The following is a 15,379-nucleotide window of genomic DNA, read 5'->3' as shown; positions in this document are numbered from 1 at the left end:
TATTTTACAAGTAAGCTGTTGACTTACTCTTGTACTGTCCTAGACATTAGACGTTTCCCTATCATCTCCAAGCTAGCATTACTGAAAGGATGAATATGAATTTGAAAATTATATTGACTGACTTTACCAGACAACACCATCGGGAATGAGACCTTCGCCTGGCTGAACTGTCGATCCTTCAACGGGTTACAGCCTGAGCTCCTGAACCTAGGACTGGAGGTGCTCTCCTCTGGAGAACGCCCTTTGCCTTTATCATAAAGCAACTGACCGTTCCTACTCAAGCCTCGCGGAAGTACACCGGAACCGGCTTAGCTATTCCCAGATCTGGAGAACCTCGACGTAGCCCGACTGGACCATGCGCAGGTGTGCAACCGCAGCCGGAGAAACCTGACGTTCAGCGTGAGTGATTCTGTCTTCAAATGAACACATCCGCTAAGCGACGCAGCGCGAGGTTTTGCAGCTTTTCTCTCGCTGATAGGTGGCAAAGCCCCTTCGTGATATAAGCTCGCGAGTCAAGGATTACTTCACAACTGCGCTGAAGGAGCAGCGTCCATCCCGATGCATGTCTCGTACATAAGAACCTTACCCTACCTCTGAGGACGACGATCCCGTCGCGGAGCCTGCAGTGTTGAATTCCCACCGCCAGCCTCTGGACAATGGGTTGACCCAAAGTCGCTATGGCTGAGGCCCTGTCCACATTTAAAGTATCCTCTTACCCCGTCCTTAGTGTCTAATGCTCAGTGGTAATGCTAACGGACTAACGAGATGCGTTCGCATTATTTTTGGTGTGGGGTTTACGTCACTTGTAAACATATCCTTGTGCTTCTCTACCCCAACAGATATGGCCACGAAACGACCCGGTACTGAAGGCCACTTCCTTGACACTGCCATTCTATCCTCCGGCTTCACAGACCCCCGGACTCCGCTCTTCAACAACGTTTACCAGTGACTGACTGGAACACCGGTGTCCTGGACCTCACTGAGCCTCTGGTGCCGATAGCCCCGTCCTCTACGCGGCGGAGACCTCGCAGGAGTAACGCCACCGTTCCATTCTCGTAATTTGGAACAACGGCACCCCCAGATCCCCTGCCACCGAAGATGAACGCCGGCTCCTCTGGCGGACATACCTCGTTCCTGAAATTCACTGGTCAAGCGTTTGAACAACAATAACTTTATTTTTTACTTTGGAGAGTGGGGAGGCTCATCGCCCGAGGCGATACTCTACCTCGTTTGAAAGCGCGCTGCGCTTGAAAGCGTTCGATAGATGCGCAATGCGCAATGCGATTAATCGGCGCAAACTCGCCGAACATGAACATGGACAGCACAGTGCACAGTGCGTTGAGGCCGATCTGGCTACGATTCCACGTTTACGACAGAACAGCCTGGCTGACGTCCTCATCACTCCTCTGTCCCTTTGGACATAGTAATCGACATGCCAGATGAAGATATTTAAACGTCCACGCTTTTAGTTCTGCCTAACCCTTTTTTCTTTTGAAAAAAGGTTTTTTATGACGGGGGATGTGTGGCTACCTAGGTGGCGACGGCGAGGCCGTAGACGAGAAAGAAGACGATGGGGGCACAGGCGAAGAGTTTTCATTTCCCCGGGGGGGGGGGGGGGGTACGTTTATTAAGAAAAAAAAAAGAAAGGTAAGGTAAGCCAGGTGGATGTCGGCTTGTTATTCAAAAAAAAAGTGAAAGGGGGAAGACAAAAAAGGCAAAGAAAAAAGAAAGCAGAAGAAAACAAAAAGAAGGAAAGCAAATGAAAAGAAAAATGAAGAACACGAAACTAAAGCTGAAGAATCACACACTCTGGCGGGATCCTATGATGTATGCAGAAGAACTGGTATAGAAATAAGAGGAAGGAAGAACAGAAAAAAGGGGAAAAAGAAAAACAGAGAGAACGTAAACAGTGAACATTTGCACAACTGAAGGCATTACGCCTTTGAAAACTGAGTGCAAAAGGATCAAAGTGCATTGAATCCTCGGTGTTTGACCCGAAATGCGCGCAATATAATGAATATGGTCAATGAAATGGAGCAGCTGGAGTTGAACCCGCTCCCAACGGATATGCGTTCCGAAGACTGGCAGCTGCTCGTGCCTTTCCGACTACTTCGTTTCATTGATCTGATTGCTTTGGGCGAAATTCAGGCTATGTGTTGTGTCATCCTCTATGTTTCTTCGCCTCACCTTCTACTGTGGTAATGAGTATGGTGGGCGGATACATATTTTATAAATTGAAAGATGCATTTTGGGGGTTGGTGCCTCTTCGTTCTTTTGACCCGGGCGCACCGAGCCCCAAAGGTTGGTGTCCGTCTCTTAGCGGAACTTCCCGGCGGAGGCAGCGCCCCGCTAGTTCATGTTCCGGGGGGGCAAAGGCCCCCCCCCCCCCGCAGTCGGCGCCTATGGATATATAGGGGGTATAAAGTGCGTGAGCTCGCCCGTCACGAGGGTTGCGCAGGCAGGAGCAGGATAGCACGGATGCAATCTGGTCAGAAGCGGAACGCTGTGGGCCGTCAGCCTCGAAAGAGTACACTAGAAGGATTGCAAGTGTACTGGGAACTCGCTTGGGCTCGCTGAAGAGGTATACTTGTAATGCAATAAACCTTGTTCTGGGATTATTCTTTTAAAAGTCTGGCCTCTCTTCTCTATGGCTATTGGCAAAGGGCTTGGAAACCACGAGTGGGAGGAATTTCCCACAAGTTCGTAGTCTCAATTTTACTTCCTGGCAGAGTGATCGAGTTAGGAGGAGACTGGAGGGCATGTTGAGGTGTAAGTACCGTTGCATGGCTCGGTACGCATTTTTAGCATAATGTTTAAGAACCACTGGTTGCTATCAATTAATAACATTTGCCCGAACACACGCGTGGCAATACGCAGCTCCAACCGAATACCCTTGCTGAACAGTGTGAACTTACAATTTCTCGTCTAGTGTGCAATGGTGGATATCAATATTTGTACTTTAATCATAAAATTATAGCGAGCTCCTCTTTTTTTTTCCCATTTTATGCCGTATGTGATCGACTCTTGGATGACTTATGAATGTTAGTAATGTCTCTTAAAACGTGGAACTTGCAAGCGCATAAATGTTCCTCTGGTATCACAAAATTGCTTGCAGAGCTGAGCCTGAACCTAACAATTTGAAGCTCTTCCAAATTATACGGAAACAACAGTAGAGCTTACTACCACTGTAACATATTCCTGTTTATCGTGCTGGAGTACTACATGATACACTTGAGCGATTGAGTGACATTTGAAATGGCTTGTTCATCTGCCGTGCTCAAATGTTCCTGTCATTCGGAAAGAAATTGTCATGTGGTTCGGGGATACCTGCGTCTATAACCAAACATTTACCGTCGGCTGAGGGGATGAGAACGTTCACTGGCTCCCACATCTGCACAAACATTTGTTATATGGCATCACATGCTCTCCGATTCTAGTAATATTCAACAACCATTCGGCCCAGGAACAGTCATTCTTACACATTTAGACCGTGCACTAACAGAAGAGCATCGATGCGCAAAAAAGGCCTTTTCTTAAACTCTATACGATTTTCGTCAGCGTTAAACGTGAGCCTTTTGGTGATCCTGGGTGATCCTCCGGGGCGCATCGTATCGCCACCTGCGCATTTATACTACAAAACACAGCATATACTAACCATTATACCGCAGAACTTGCCCATCAGCCCTGAGGACGTATCGCTGCCGTCGTATACCTCGAGGTAATCGCAGTTGCAGCAGTCATCAAGTTCGAACAATTCGAATGTCAGCTGGACTCGTCCTGCTTCGGCCGCCAGCAGCCATTGACTGGTTACGCGAGTCGTGTTCAACTCCAGGATGCCTGGGGCCTTCGTGACTATGAGGTTGTGGAAATGACACTTCGCCGCTTCGTATAGCGCGTCGAAGCCGTGTTTCACCGTGTCGGCGTCAGTTCGAAATACCTGTAGTAGACGAAAGCGGATAAATGTAGAAAAGTCACGTTTCAAATCCTAAATCATGACCTCATCATCCTCATGGACCTCATTTTGCGGCGACGTTATGATAGGTACTACCCAACAGTTATGGCCGAACCGGAAATAGATAGTGTCAGTAGGTCGTTTATAGCGTCATCGTGAAGCTGCCGTGCCTACCGGAACAAATGGGTTGATTGGGTGCGGTAGATATGGTACTTCGGAAGCCACGTTTTCAACAATCTACTAACACTCACTGTTACTTCTGCATCAGAATTCTGCATATGCAGTTGGAAAACAGGGTCACTTCACTGCTGTCGCGGTTCGCTAAAAAGCTATTGTAGCGCAAACTAACACGGACGGCGAGAGACAGGGAGATGAGGAAGAAAGCATGCACCCTATACGACGCAGGACTTGCAAGATTTATCAGAAAACTATTGCTTCGAGTGGCCAAACGGTGTTATAATACGTGGTTTGGTCGACTTGTTGCTACTGAACAAACATAATATTTATCTTCACACTTAGCACCTTAGAAGCCACTACACTATCAAATAGCACGCTCATAGCGAACCGTCATCCAGAGTGACGTCGTTCTCTCAACCCTGATTTCCAGAAAACGGGGGCGTACGCCATTTTTGTGGAATGATGTAGTTTATAATCGCCACAAAAATGGCGAACGTCCCCGTTTTCATCAAGTCAAGGGAAAGAGCGTTTTCATTTGGCATGGTGGATGGCTAAGGCGTGCTACGCGGAGAAGCTCTGTTATTTTAGTCTACCACAGGTAGTTTCCTGTCGTATTCAGGAACTCATGCACAGCAGTGAAACGCGTGACGCATGGTATCTCCATGTATTACCAGTTACTTTGCAATTTGGTTTGGTGTTCTATCTTACATGGGCCAATACTCACATCTTAGCCCCACGGCCGTCCTGAAATTACGTTATTGTGACTCTATGCTCATCTTCATGAGGTGCATTATGGCGGCAAATCCGAATATCCTTCAGGCATGCCTCAGACGCACACGAATGGGACAAGAAGGGGCACGTCGTGATGCTAGCTCACCACATAAACTTTGTTTGATGTGCTGGTTATGGTTGAATTCGCACAAATGCTTGCAAGCTCCCTGCTGCTCGCTGTGGGGCCATCATAAACGGTGATGTTGTCCAACGTGCAATTGTTGTCTTGCTGTACCTCAATGTCTCGAAATGTCTGCGAAGAGTGCCAATTTCAGCCGACACATTAATCCCAGGACATGCACGCTGAAGAGTGTTAGCCAAATATTCAGAGGTTACATACACCGTTAAAACAGTACTCCACCACATCCTATAGTCAATCGCCGTTCCGAATGCTATCGTTCTGTCTCTTCATTTGTTGAATACGAGAGGAGGCACCTATCCTGGACATATTATGCATGTCCAAGATTGGCGCCTCCTCCTGGTTTCAACAAATCAGGACACATTATGATGTCGTTCCTTATGGTGGCTGGCTAGGAACATGCTGTGCGGTGAGGTTCTGTCTTAAGAGTGTAGTAAGTCATCGCAGTCAATACAGCAGACTCCCTGCACAGGCTGGTAATAAAATTATCAAGCACGAGCAAGCTACAGCAGAGAACGCTAAAGGGAAAAAGGGAAAAAAAGGTTGCACGACGCCTTTGGTACATATTGGCCCCCAAGTACCGGCTATAGGCATGGTTTCCCTCTTACGCGATCTATTATGCTGAAATATCAGTTAATCTGAACCGCAGTCGGAGAAGGAGAAGGCAAAATTACCCTTTCCCAGAGCACCCGCAAAGAAGACGACGCATGGCGTCACGGGTATGGAGAAGCAGCAGAAGTACGCCTGTGTCGCGGACGGTCATAGGGGTTTAGGAGCAGTGTTTCGTCATGGTTTAGGGTAGACCCTGTATCCTTTTCGTCTGACTTGGTGTGGTAAGACAAAGTTCCTTCAGAGTCACAGGTGTACGCGAAGAGCAACCTCCGTGTTGGACGGGTGTTCGCCGCAAATGACGAGTCTCCCTTCAGAGTCTCATATGCAATCTATATATTTTTAGTTCTATCAGACTTCTGTCGATTACCAAAGGAGGTAATATCAGCACCACCTTGTATATTGCAATCCGATTTTAGTCTTCTTTTTGCGTATTCGCACCGTTGAGTTGGCATAGCGAGCATCCGGGAAGAGCGTATAGGAACAGCGTGGCTCGGCAACACTTTTCTTTCTTGGAAAGCTCCTAGATCGTGCATCAGACGTGCTCTGATGTCGAACATCTCAGATTCGAAATCGTAGGGACAAATTGATATTCTACTCTGTGTCGAATCATTTCACTCATTCCAGTCATTCAGTGCGCTACCTCCCACTCATTTCATCATTCGGGAAGCGAGGATAAGAAACACCCGACGTAGAAGTCAACTTCTTGCCGCAAGTTTTGGTGTAACGCCTCGCACCACCTCTCATATTGTTGCACAAAAAAGAAAAAGAAGAGAAAGAAACGAGAAAACTTGGACGTTCAACGCGCACAAGCACAGATCAAGCGGTGACCCAGTGACTCTGGACGGCCGCCCAGTGTTGTTTGCAACATATCCTTCCAGCGGCGACTCAGAGCGACAGCTACTCACATTGGAAAAAAGAATTGTGATATCTGCGCCGTTTTCAGCCGAGATATTCCGTAACTGCGTTCCAAACATGCCCATAATCGTAGCAGTAACAGATGCCTGCAACCGAATTTCTTCCGAGTCTCCCTTTAAAGAGGTTGTGGCACAGCTTGGGATAAAAGTTCACGGAAAACGGCAGTGGCGTATTTCTTCATCAGATTGACCTCCTGCGAGCTAGCACGAAGAGGTCGAATAAGAAACGGGTGACCGGCTATTCTATCCACTCTCGCGGTCCCTCGGCTCGTAAAACACCTCTGGGTTAGCTATAGACGTTTTCATACAGCCAGGAACGTAACAACGTGAACCGCATGACATGATCACTTCGGAGCCTCCAGAAGTAAAAGAAATGTAAGCGAATTTCCCATTATTCACAAGTGTCGAAAGCAGAGCAGACGAACTTGGAGACAATAACAACACGGTCGACTGGTCGACTCTGGTCCGTTTAGGTAAATACGTCACGTTGATATCGGTCCCGCTGGAGCCTGGTATTCCTTCATTTAATATCTAAGCAGTTTCCATTCAGGAAAATTGGCCAAGTAGACCAACGAGTGATGCCGAACATTATGGTATCAATTTGATACACCCGTTTCCGGGTGCGACTGTCACTTTAACTTAAAGTGACTATCGCGTCCGTCACGCTCGTTTCCGAAACTATAGTGCCGTTTTAAGCTACGTTACCACTACCGGGAGGACTTCCGCAACGCCGCCGTAACGGCAGAAAGCTGTTTTAGTGGTCACCGGAGGACCGCTTTCCTGCTCCGTCTAAGCCGCGACTGACGAGGGCGGACGACATCTGACCAACAAATCAAACCTTAAGACGACGACGAGGGTACATGGCGGACGAAAACGAAGGTAGACAGGAAACACACAGCGCGAAAAACAACAACCACGGGAGGAAGCATAAGACACACACGGGCGCTAACTCCAACTAAACTTTACTGCACTTTAGTTGGAGTTAGCGCCCGTGTGTCTCTTATGTTTCCTCCCGTGGTTGTTGTTTTTCGCGCTGTGTGTTTCCTGTCTACAATGAATTACCAACTAGCCCAACAAAGCTTTTTGTGGAAAACGAAGGATTGCATCGTAGCCGTCGAGGAAAACTCTCTTACCGTCCTCGGCAGCTCTGTCGGTAACGTGCTGCCGTGCTGAGCTCGCGATCGCGGGTTCGACCCCGGCCGAGGGCAGTAGCAATGTGGGGGAGCTAAACATTGCTTCCAGCACCGTGTGTCGGAGATTTGCGGCGCACGTAAAAAGAACCCCAGGTGATCCAAATTATCCGCAGTCCTCCCCTGCGGCACGTGCAACATGTCGCCACGCTGCACAGACAAATCTCAACATCACGGCACCATTATTGCTATTAAAACTCGCTTCTCTCGCCCTCTTCAGTATATCCCGAGAGCACAACGAACCTCGTTGTGAACACTCTCGCCGTTCTCCGTTCGCCGCTCCCCGCTCCGAGAGAGCAAGCCGTGGATTGGGAATGTGGCTTTACTCATCGTTCATCGCCGACAGTAACGCCGAAAATCCGACGAGAATTAGTGGAGTAATTTCTGTGCAATTTGATGTAATGTATGACTAGAGCAGACGCAGGATGTTGAGAGTATGCCGGAATTCCCAAACTGGAAAACGAAGAAAACGTCGCTCAGACAAGGCCTATAAGTGAGCACCCTTTGACGAGAACATGTCCAATCAGGGAGAGGCCGGAAGGCCTTCTGCGATAGGCGGTCATGCGAGTGAGAGGGCGTCTGAGGGTTGCGGAGAGTCTGATTGTCTGATCGACTTGTGGAATGTGAGTTCTGGTATTAGCGTCGGACGTGTTTTTACAGACAGGAGCGTAATACCGACATGGCCTCGTGAGAACTCACGGTGGTAAGCGAAAGTCGGCGTACCTACCGAGGACTTTTCACTTAGCACATCTCTGTGCGAACGCGAAGCAGAGAAGCTGGGAGAAACCGCCACCGCTGCCCTCCCATTCGTGCACCTTGCTTACGTTATTATGATGTTTCTATCGCTGGGGCTAGCTTAGCTGCTGAGGTACTCATTTAAAACTCGATTATTTAATATGTAAGTTGAATAGGGGGGGGGGGACGCTCTGATGAACGGCAGAAGGGGTGCATGGAGCAAATAAGGTTGAGAATCACTACGATAGTCCCTTTAATGCTGGTGATTCATTTCATTATGCGTCCGCTACCTGCACGCCAGAGTATTCAGGGATGAATAAATATATTTCTTCCGTTTCTTATGCCCTTTGTTGTTATGCGGGAGGTTGAGGTCAATGTAAATAACCATCTTTTATATTTTCCGACATCACTTGGGAAGAAGTGTTACGACCGTGCACGTGGTCGATGTATTACAATCAGGCACACGGACCGAATGGTTATGAAACCGAATCGAATGCGAAGTGAATACATTGTTGTATGACCGGACCGGATACACATGCAGCATATGTACGGCTGTAAGCATGTGTAAGCATCGTAGCCAGAAAAAAAAAATATTTCGGAAGAGGTTCTATTGGTACTTTACAGCTTCTGAATTTCGAATATATACGGTTTGCAAATAACACCGATTAGATTAGATTCTAAATTAGAATATAGAATTCCGTATTCCTTTTCGAATTTTCCATTGCATTGAAACAAATAAACGTGTGAGCAAACCTTGAAGGAACCCGTCTAATAAACTGGTGCGCAGTGCAATAGGCGCATGATATAACAACCCCGTTATGTGAAATAAGTTTTCCCGTTGGAGCGCCTTTTGCTATGGCTAGCACTAGCCGATTCTTTTTGCTTTTCGCTTCAATCTTGTGTTCCCTTCTTTCTGTTACCGTAGGGTATTACAAAAGCGAGTAGCATGTTCTGTAGGTGCTTACCATAGACAATGGGCAGTCGTCGAGTGTGTCTATGCACCATGTCTGCGTCAAGTTATTCGGGTAATCCTGAGGGTAGTTTTGAGACTTGAAAGAATTTGTAGCCCCTTCCAGAGTCACGTTACAAAACGAAATTGCTGAAATGGAAAATACTATCAATGACGGACGTGACGTGTAGCATCGTCACCGGGCATCAACGTCAATGACAGACAGCGTGCTACCACGGGTGAAGACGACAAATCTGGAAGCCGTCGACTGAGTTTCGGATTGGAGTCCTGCTAGGTTTTGAGCTACATGTATTGATGCAGGGCGCAAAATTTCTTACACAGGACAAAAAGTACAAATGCCATTTACGTCACAGCACGCGCATTGGAGATATGTACTCTCGCACCTAATGATCACTGTCAGAATAGGACTGACAAAGCAAACCGCATTGCAGGCCCGCTGTGACCCATGTGCACTGTGACTACTGAACCGATAGGTGTAGCACTCACGTAGAAACATGGGAAGTCCTGTAATGGGTCAAGTGGGGGAAAAGCGCATAAGGTGAGAGGCCGGGTATGTTTCGATGGGCTACAGAACAGCTGTTCCAATAGCGTACACTCTAAGAAAAAGGAGTAATTTTACTCCTTTTGGGGACAAAATGCATTCCCACAAGAGTTAACCCCTTTAGGGACTAAATGCACGGGAGTAAATGAATGTCACGGAGAGGGGAATGCATTTCACGCTCTCGTCTAAGAGTACAAATTCATGTGCATGAATGAAGATACTTTGAATTACAGTGAGCCCTAGTTAATATGACCCCCGATAATCTGTATATGCGCTTTACGACCACACTCCTGGGGAACAATGCAGCGAAACCTCTGCAAATCCCCCGCCCCCGTTAATATGACAATTCCGCATTATGACCAAAATTTTCGGGAGCGACCATGGTCATAATAACGAGGGTTCACTGTAAATCGTCAACCGTGATATGTCGAGTGGTATAAAACCTTGTGACATGCATTCGGACAAATTTCGCAAGAAAAAAACACTTTTTTCCCTCTGTGTTCATGAAAAATTGCTAAGCTATAGCTAAGTTGTATATAGCAGTATTCCAAAAAATTAACGAATAGCACATATATGCGTAGACTGTTGCATTCAAGGCACTGTTGCATGGGACTAAAATGGGGAGTGATTGCGGTCTATGGGACTAGAAGCAGCAGTACTCCCCATTTCACTCTTTTTTCTTTTTTTCTTGGAGTGTAGGAGTTGGGGCATAGTAGAATAAAAGACTCGTTTCTGAAAGATCGGCCATTCCGAGCCAGATGGACTCGCTGTTTTACGCTGCAAGTGGCGTTTCCGCCTCATCGCCAAGTCTAAATATTAAGTATAAAATGACGATTAAGTATATGACAGCAGGAGAGATGCAGCGGAAAGTACAAGAAGGCTGGAATGCTAAGGGCGCCGCGCCCTGATACTGATGATGACGATCGTGATGACGAGGGCGTTATTCTGTCTCACAATAAGGTACAGTGGGACGACTTGAAGACGGGGGCAAGTTGAGGACAGCTTGGGTTTTTCGCGTGGCATTTCCTTAGCAATATTTGTTCCTCGTCTGTGACACCAGGGTGACCCCAGTCGTTGTCTGGGCTTTGAAGTAACGTGTTGACGTTCTGCACGTGGCTTTTTAGAAAGACGTCAGACGTTGTTTTGCAGATGTGGTCGAGGTAAGAGGGGCCTTTTTTTTTTTGTCCCATTTGTAACTTTCGCGAGCATTGACTTTCAATTTGCTCACTTCTACTCCTCGTCTAATAAAATATGACTTCGCCGTTATGATGCTGTGTCACTACCCTGTGTTTCCATGTGCATTACTCGTAGCTGATCGTTCGGCAGGCCCAAACAAAAGACAAAATTTAAACGCGGCAGTAGTTTTGTGATGTCCTGAACTAATCCATAGTGTGGGGTAAGTGAGAAGTAACTGAAAATATGTAGCCTGTCATTTTTGGCTCGTACGAAATAAATGTCTGGTTTAGCACCACAGCAATTTGTGGATCATTTCTCAAAGGTTTGGCGATTCAGTTAACGAGTTATGATACAATTTAGGCGATTATTCTGACTTCTATTAACAAAATAGTTAACTGTCTTCAACATAGACCACCTTACCCTTTTTATCAATAAATTGTAATGCCAAATGTAATATGAAATAAGCGCTTAGGGACTCTCAAGGGTTCATTCCATTTCCCAACAGGGTACGAGCCGAAAGAATGAGCTTCCAAATTCTTGATATCCAGCACAAAGTGCTAGAACTGTATGATGCTGGATACACTGAGACCACATAAATGACCCTCTCTTAAAACACTACGCGACTTGGAGCTTACCTAATAGTCATTTCACACGCGACTTTTTTTTTCTTTTTTTACAGTTTAGGACAGCGCATTATACAAGAACAAAGCCTGCAACCAAAGTACAGTCGAAATAACATACAAGTATGAAGGCTTACGCTTTGATGTTGTCGTGGTAGTTGCATTCGTCACAATGGTGTCCTTCGTTGGCAAACTCGTTGGCAAACTCGTTGCATTCGGGGTCATTGTAGTTGGCTGTAAGGTGGGCTCTTCTGCAAAATGTCACTCGAAGGGTCACTCTGGACTGAAGTCGGAGGGTGTCGGAGAGAACCGAAAACCGGAACCGAAAACCGAAAAAAAACGCTATTTTGGTGGGAACCGGAACGGAGTCGAAACCGTATACGTCTTTTTCGCTCAGGAGGGAAACCGAAAAATTTATTTAAGGGTTTTTGGTCCAAGAAAAAACTTCGTCGGTTTGGACTACGAATAGGCGAATGAAACTGACGTCGTGTGCTCTGATGTCATGACATTTATACTTTACGAGGGTTACGGTTACGGTGGAATGTATGTCGGTATACTATCACCCTTAGGCTCCCTTTGTAACATTTTATCGTTCGCGCATATAGACTTAGAGGTGTATGTGACCGGTTATGACTCTCTACCAATGTGCCGCAGTGTTCGTTTTAATTTTATCCGCCCAAAGTCTCCTCAACTAAGCCTCTTGTCTGAGAGCAGCGAAGTTGAATACATTTAGGTATCCGCGAGGGCAAGCGCGTGCGAAGCTGCGCCTTTTTTGTGGACAGGACACGAAGAACAGAAAACGGAGCCGTCGAGCGCGTTTGCATGCCCAGCAATTCGGGACAAAACGTAAAGCAGGCTTCACCTGATACTGCTCCCATAGAAGCCATGTATTAGGAATAGAAAAGCGCGTGTAGCACGTTCCTTTGTTACCGCTTTGCATTCGTTCTCTAGTGGGACATTCTCTGTGTCATAGCGAAACATATGGTGCAAGTTTCGTTAACGAATATTGGGGTCTTCGAGGTTCCATTTTGGTTCCAAATTTCTGACCTGTAAAGTAAGCTTCACCAGATGCACTGAAGCGCTGGTTGAAGCCCTCTACCTGGTGAGTTAGCGCAAATACTCCATGTACTTTGCAAGAAACGCGTGAGCAATTGAATACTCTGTACGGCATTTCAAACACTCTGCAAGACAGATAAGTTCGCATAATTTGTTGCGCATGCAAACAAGAAAAAAAAAATCTCTTGCTCTCACGAGGCTCTTGCTTCGATGCACGGAGCTTGTGAGGAGGTCTTAGACCAGTGGCGCGCGCAGGCAAAGAATATCGTGGTATGAGCGGTGGTAAACAAGCACAGAGGCTGATATTGAGCAACTTTTGCGGTGCGCTCGCACCTTCTGTGGTGCGATCGTACCGTTTCTTTTGTTGTGGGGTAGCAGAATTCGCTTGCGCGAATTCAACCTACCCTTGTTATTTAACCAACCAACAACAAAAAGTTGATTCCTTTCGCATGGTAATAAGCAGGCATCATCTACCTACCGCCGCGGGATGCGCGTATTGAAAATCAAAGAGCGCGTGTAGTGTTTTTGTTATGGTGATGCTTGTAAATGCATATTTGTGGGTGAATATGGTCAGGTTCTTTTGGGGTCTCTCCTGCGTCGACTCCTTCTCAATGTGGCTTTCACCCCACAATTCAAGTGCATGATCAAGTGCTGGCACACAAGCCTCTGCTTAACGTGCGGTGTCGTTGTGAACTCTCAGCACATTCTTATGGAATGTGCACTCTACTGCCCGCAAAGAACATACTGTGTGATGAGGTAGCCCCTATCAACAAGAGACCACTCAATTTAGCTGCATTCATTGTCCCCATGAAGATCCTGTGCTCCATCCGTCTCGGGTTCTTCACCTGGTCATGGACTTCCCGTCTTCCATTGAATGGACGCTCTCATTCTTTCTCGTATTTTCATCCTTCCTTCATCAGCTTCATATAATGTTCCACGTGCAATGGGTTAGGGTACTAAACCACCGCGGTGAAACACGCCATCTCATCGTCATCATCTATTGTTGGTGTTGTCCTTTGAGGTTCCAAACTGTTCCGCTCGGTTTGTTGAGGGAGCTTCACTTGGGAGCCCCAATGTGTGTGTGGGGGGGGGGGGGGATTTTCTCTGCATACTTCCGCATGGGGGGGATTTTCTCTGCATACTTCCGCATATACTTCGCGTGCTCAACATTCCGCTTGCATGGATTCGAAATAAGGAACAGATCCAATGCTCCTACAACCCGAAGTCCTGAATAGGCTGTGAAAAGAACAATGAAAATCAGGTGAGAAGATGGTGATATTCAGAGGGCGATGGTAACATCCCCTTTCTTTTTCTTTTTTTTCTGCCAATAAATCCCCCCCCCCCCCCCGCAACGAATATCTGTTTTCAAAGTCCCGAACGTACACACTCATCCTGGCCTCCTTTAATGTTCTCTATGATTTGTCCTTCAAGGAGCCACATTTGCGTATGAATGTCTTTATGTTTGCGCTACTTGGCTACGCGCGTTTCGGATCGTTTTTTCTCTGTTTGGTTGGTAACATGTGTCATGGTAACATCTATTTCTGTCATTTGTCATCCATTGTACATTCTCCCGTCTAATTTTGTACAAGCCAGACATTCTGCTGCTGCACGAAAAACAAAAGAAACGGAAGAAGCAAAGCTTTTCAGACATAGTATGCGGAAGCAGAATTGGCACAAGCGGAAGACCAGCTGTCCAGCACCGGATCAGAATCCGTAAAAGTGAAGCACAATTCACTTTGTTGAGTATGAGGTCATCGTAGTGCAGCGCACAGTTCAAGCAATTCCAAACAGTTCTAGCAATTCGTCGAAACATTTATCTACATAGAGGTGACATCACGGGCTTTTACAGCACCCTGCTGTGTGTGATCAAGAAACTCCAAGAGCGTATACAACGTGTTGCGATAGAACCGTGTCACCTTTGGTTCACCAGTAAAATATCAATGAGAAAACATACAACGCCCTCGTACATTTATCGCTTATCGGTGCTTCAGAGAGATGTAAGAGGGAAGCAACGCTGCCTCTGAGACACCCAAAGCGCATAATATCTTCTCTTTTTATCTTCAGATTGATCGAACCACAGTTAAAGCACACGGATATCAAGCAATGGAAGCTATGTGAGCACCTGCTGTACAACGCCTGCGGTCTGTTTATCAGCATCGTGATCATACCATGTAAAGGTTTATTTTAAGCTCTGTACAAAGAGCGGCTGGAACTTCCGAGCATATTGCATGATAAGCCAATCGCCCTGTTTCTTTGAAGCGGGTGGCATCACACTGCTAAGCTTGGATATGATAATTTATTTGTCGTATCGTTTTCGTAGAGTTCTTCCGATGTATTAAAACTCGCTATTAGCGAGGTTTAGCGAGAATTCTTCCGGTGTACTAAAACACACGATAACACGCGTTTTAGTGCATCGTACGCTTCCTCATGCGCAGAACCAACAACGCTATCCTTTACGTGCACAAAGGAGATACCGTAGGATGCACTAAAGCTCACTATCAGATAGTTTTAGTGCATCGTACGCTA

General features: G+C 46.6%; 1 protein-coding gene across 3 annotated transcripts in view; it reads right to left on the bottom strand.

The window, feature by feature from the left end:
- LOC135383673 (cubilin-like) overlaps positions 1–15,379 on the bottom strand; it is a 48,001-nt gene that overhangs the window by 15,300 nt on the left and 17,322 nt on the right. For 2 of the 3 annotated variants that reach the window (XM_064613044.1, XM_064613045.1), the window contains 4 exons: positions 11,935–12,048; positions 9,456–9,589; positions 5,007–5,153; positions 3,656–3,937 (listed from right to left, as the gene is read on the bottom strand). In XM_064613044.1, the coding sequence (XP_064469114.1) occupies positions 3,656–3,937; positions 5,007–5,153; positions 9,456–9,589; positions 11,935–12,048 (677 nt within the window). The remainder of the gene's footprint in view (positions 1–3,655; positions 3,938–5,006; positions 5,154–9,455; positions 9,590–11,934; positions 12,049–15,379) is intronic. The other variant, XM_064613046.1, reaches the window with a different exon arrangement.

The sequence above is a fragment of the Ornithodoros turicata genome, chromosome 2 (genome assembly GCF_037126465.1).
Source record: "Ornithodoros turicata isolate Travis chromosome 2, ASM3712646v1, whole genome shotgun sequence".
NCBI lineage: Eukaryota > Metazoa > Arthropoda > Arachnida > Ixodida > Argasidae > Ornithodoros > Ornithodoros turicata.
This window is presented reverse-complemented; position numbering and strand designations above follow the sequence as displayed.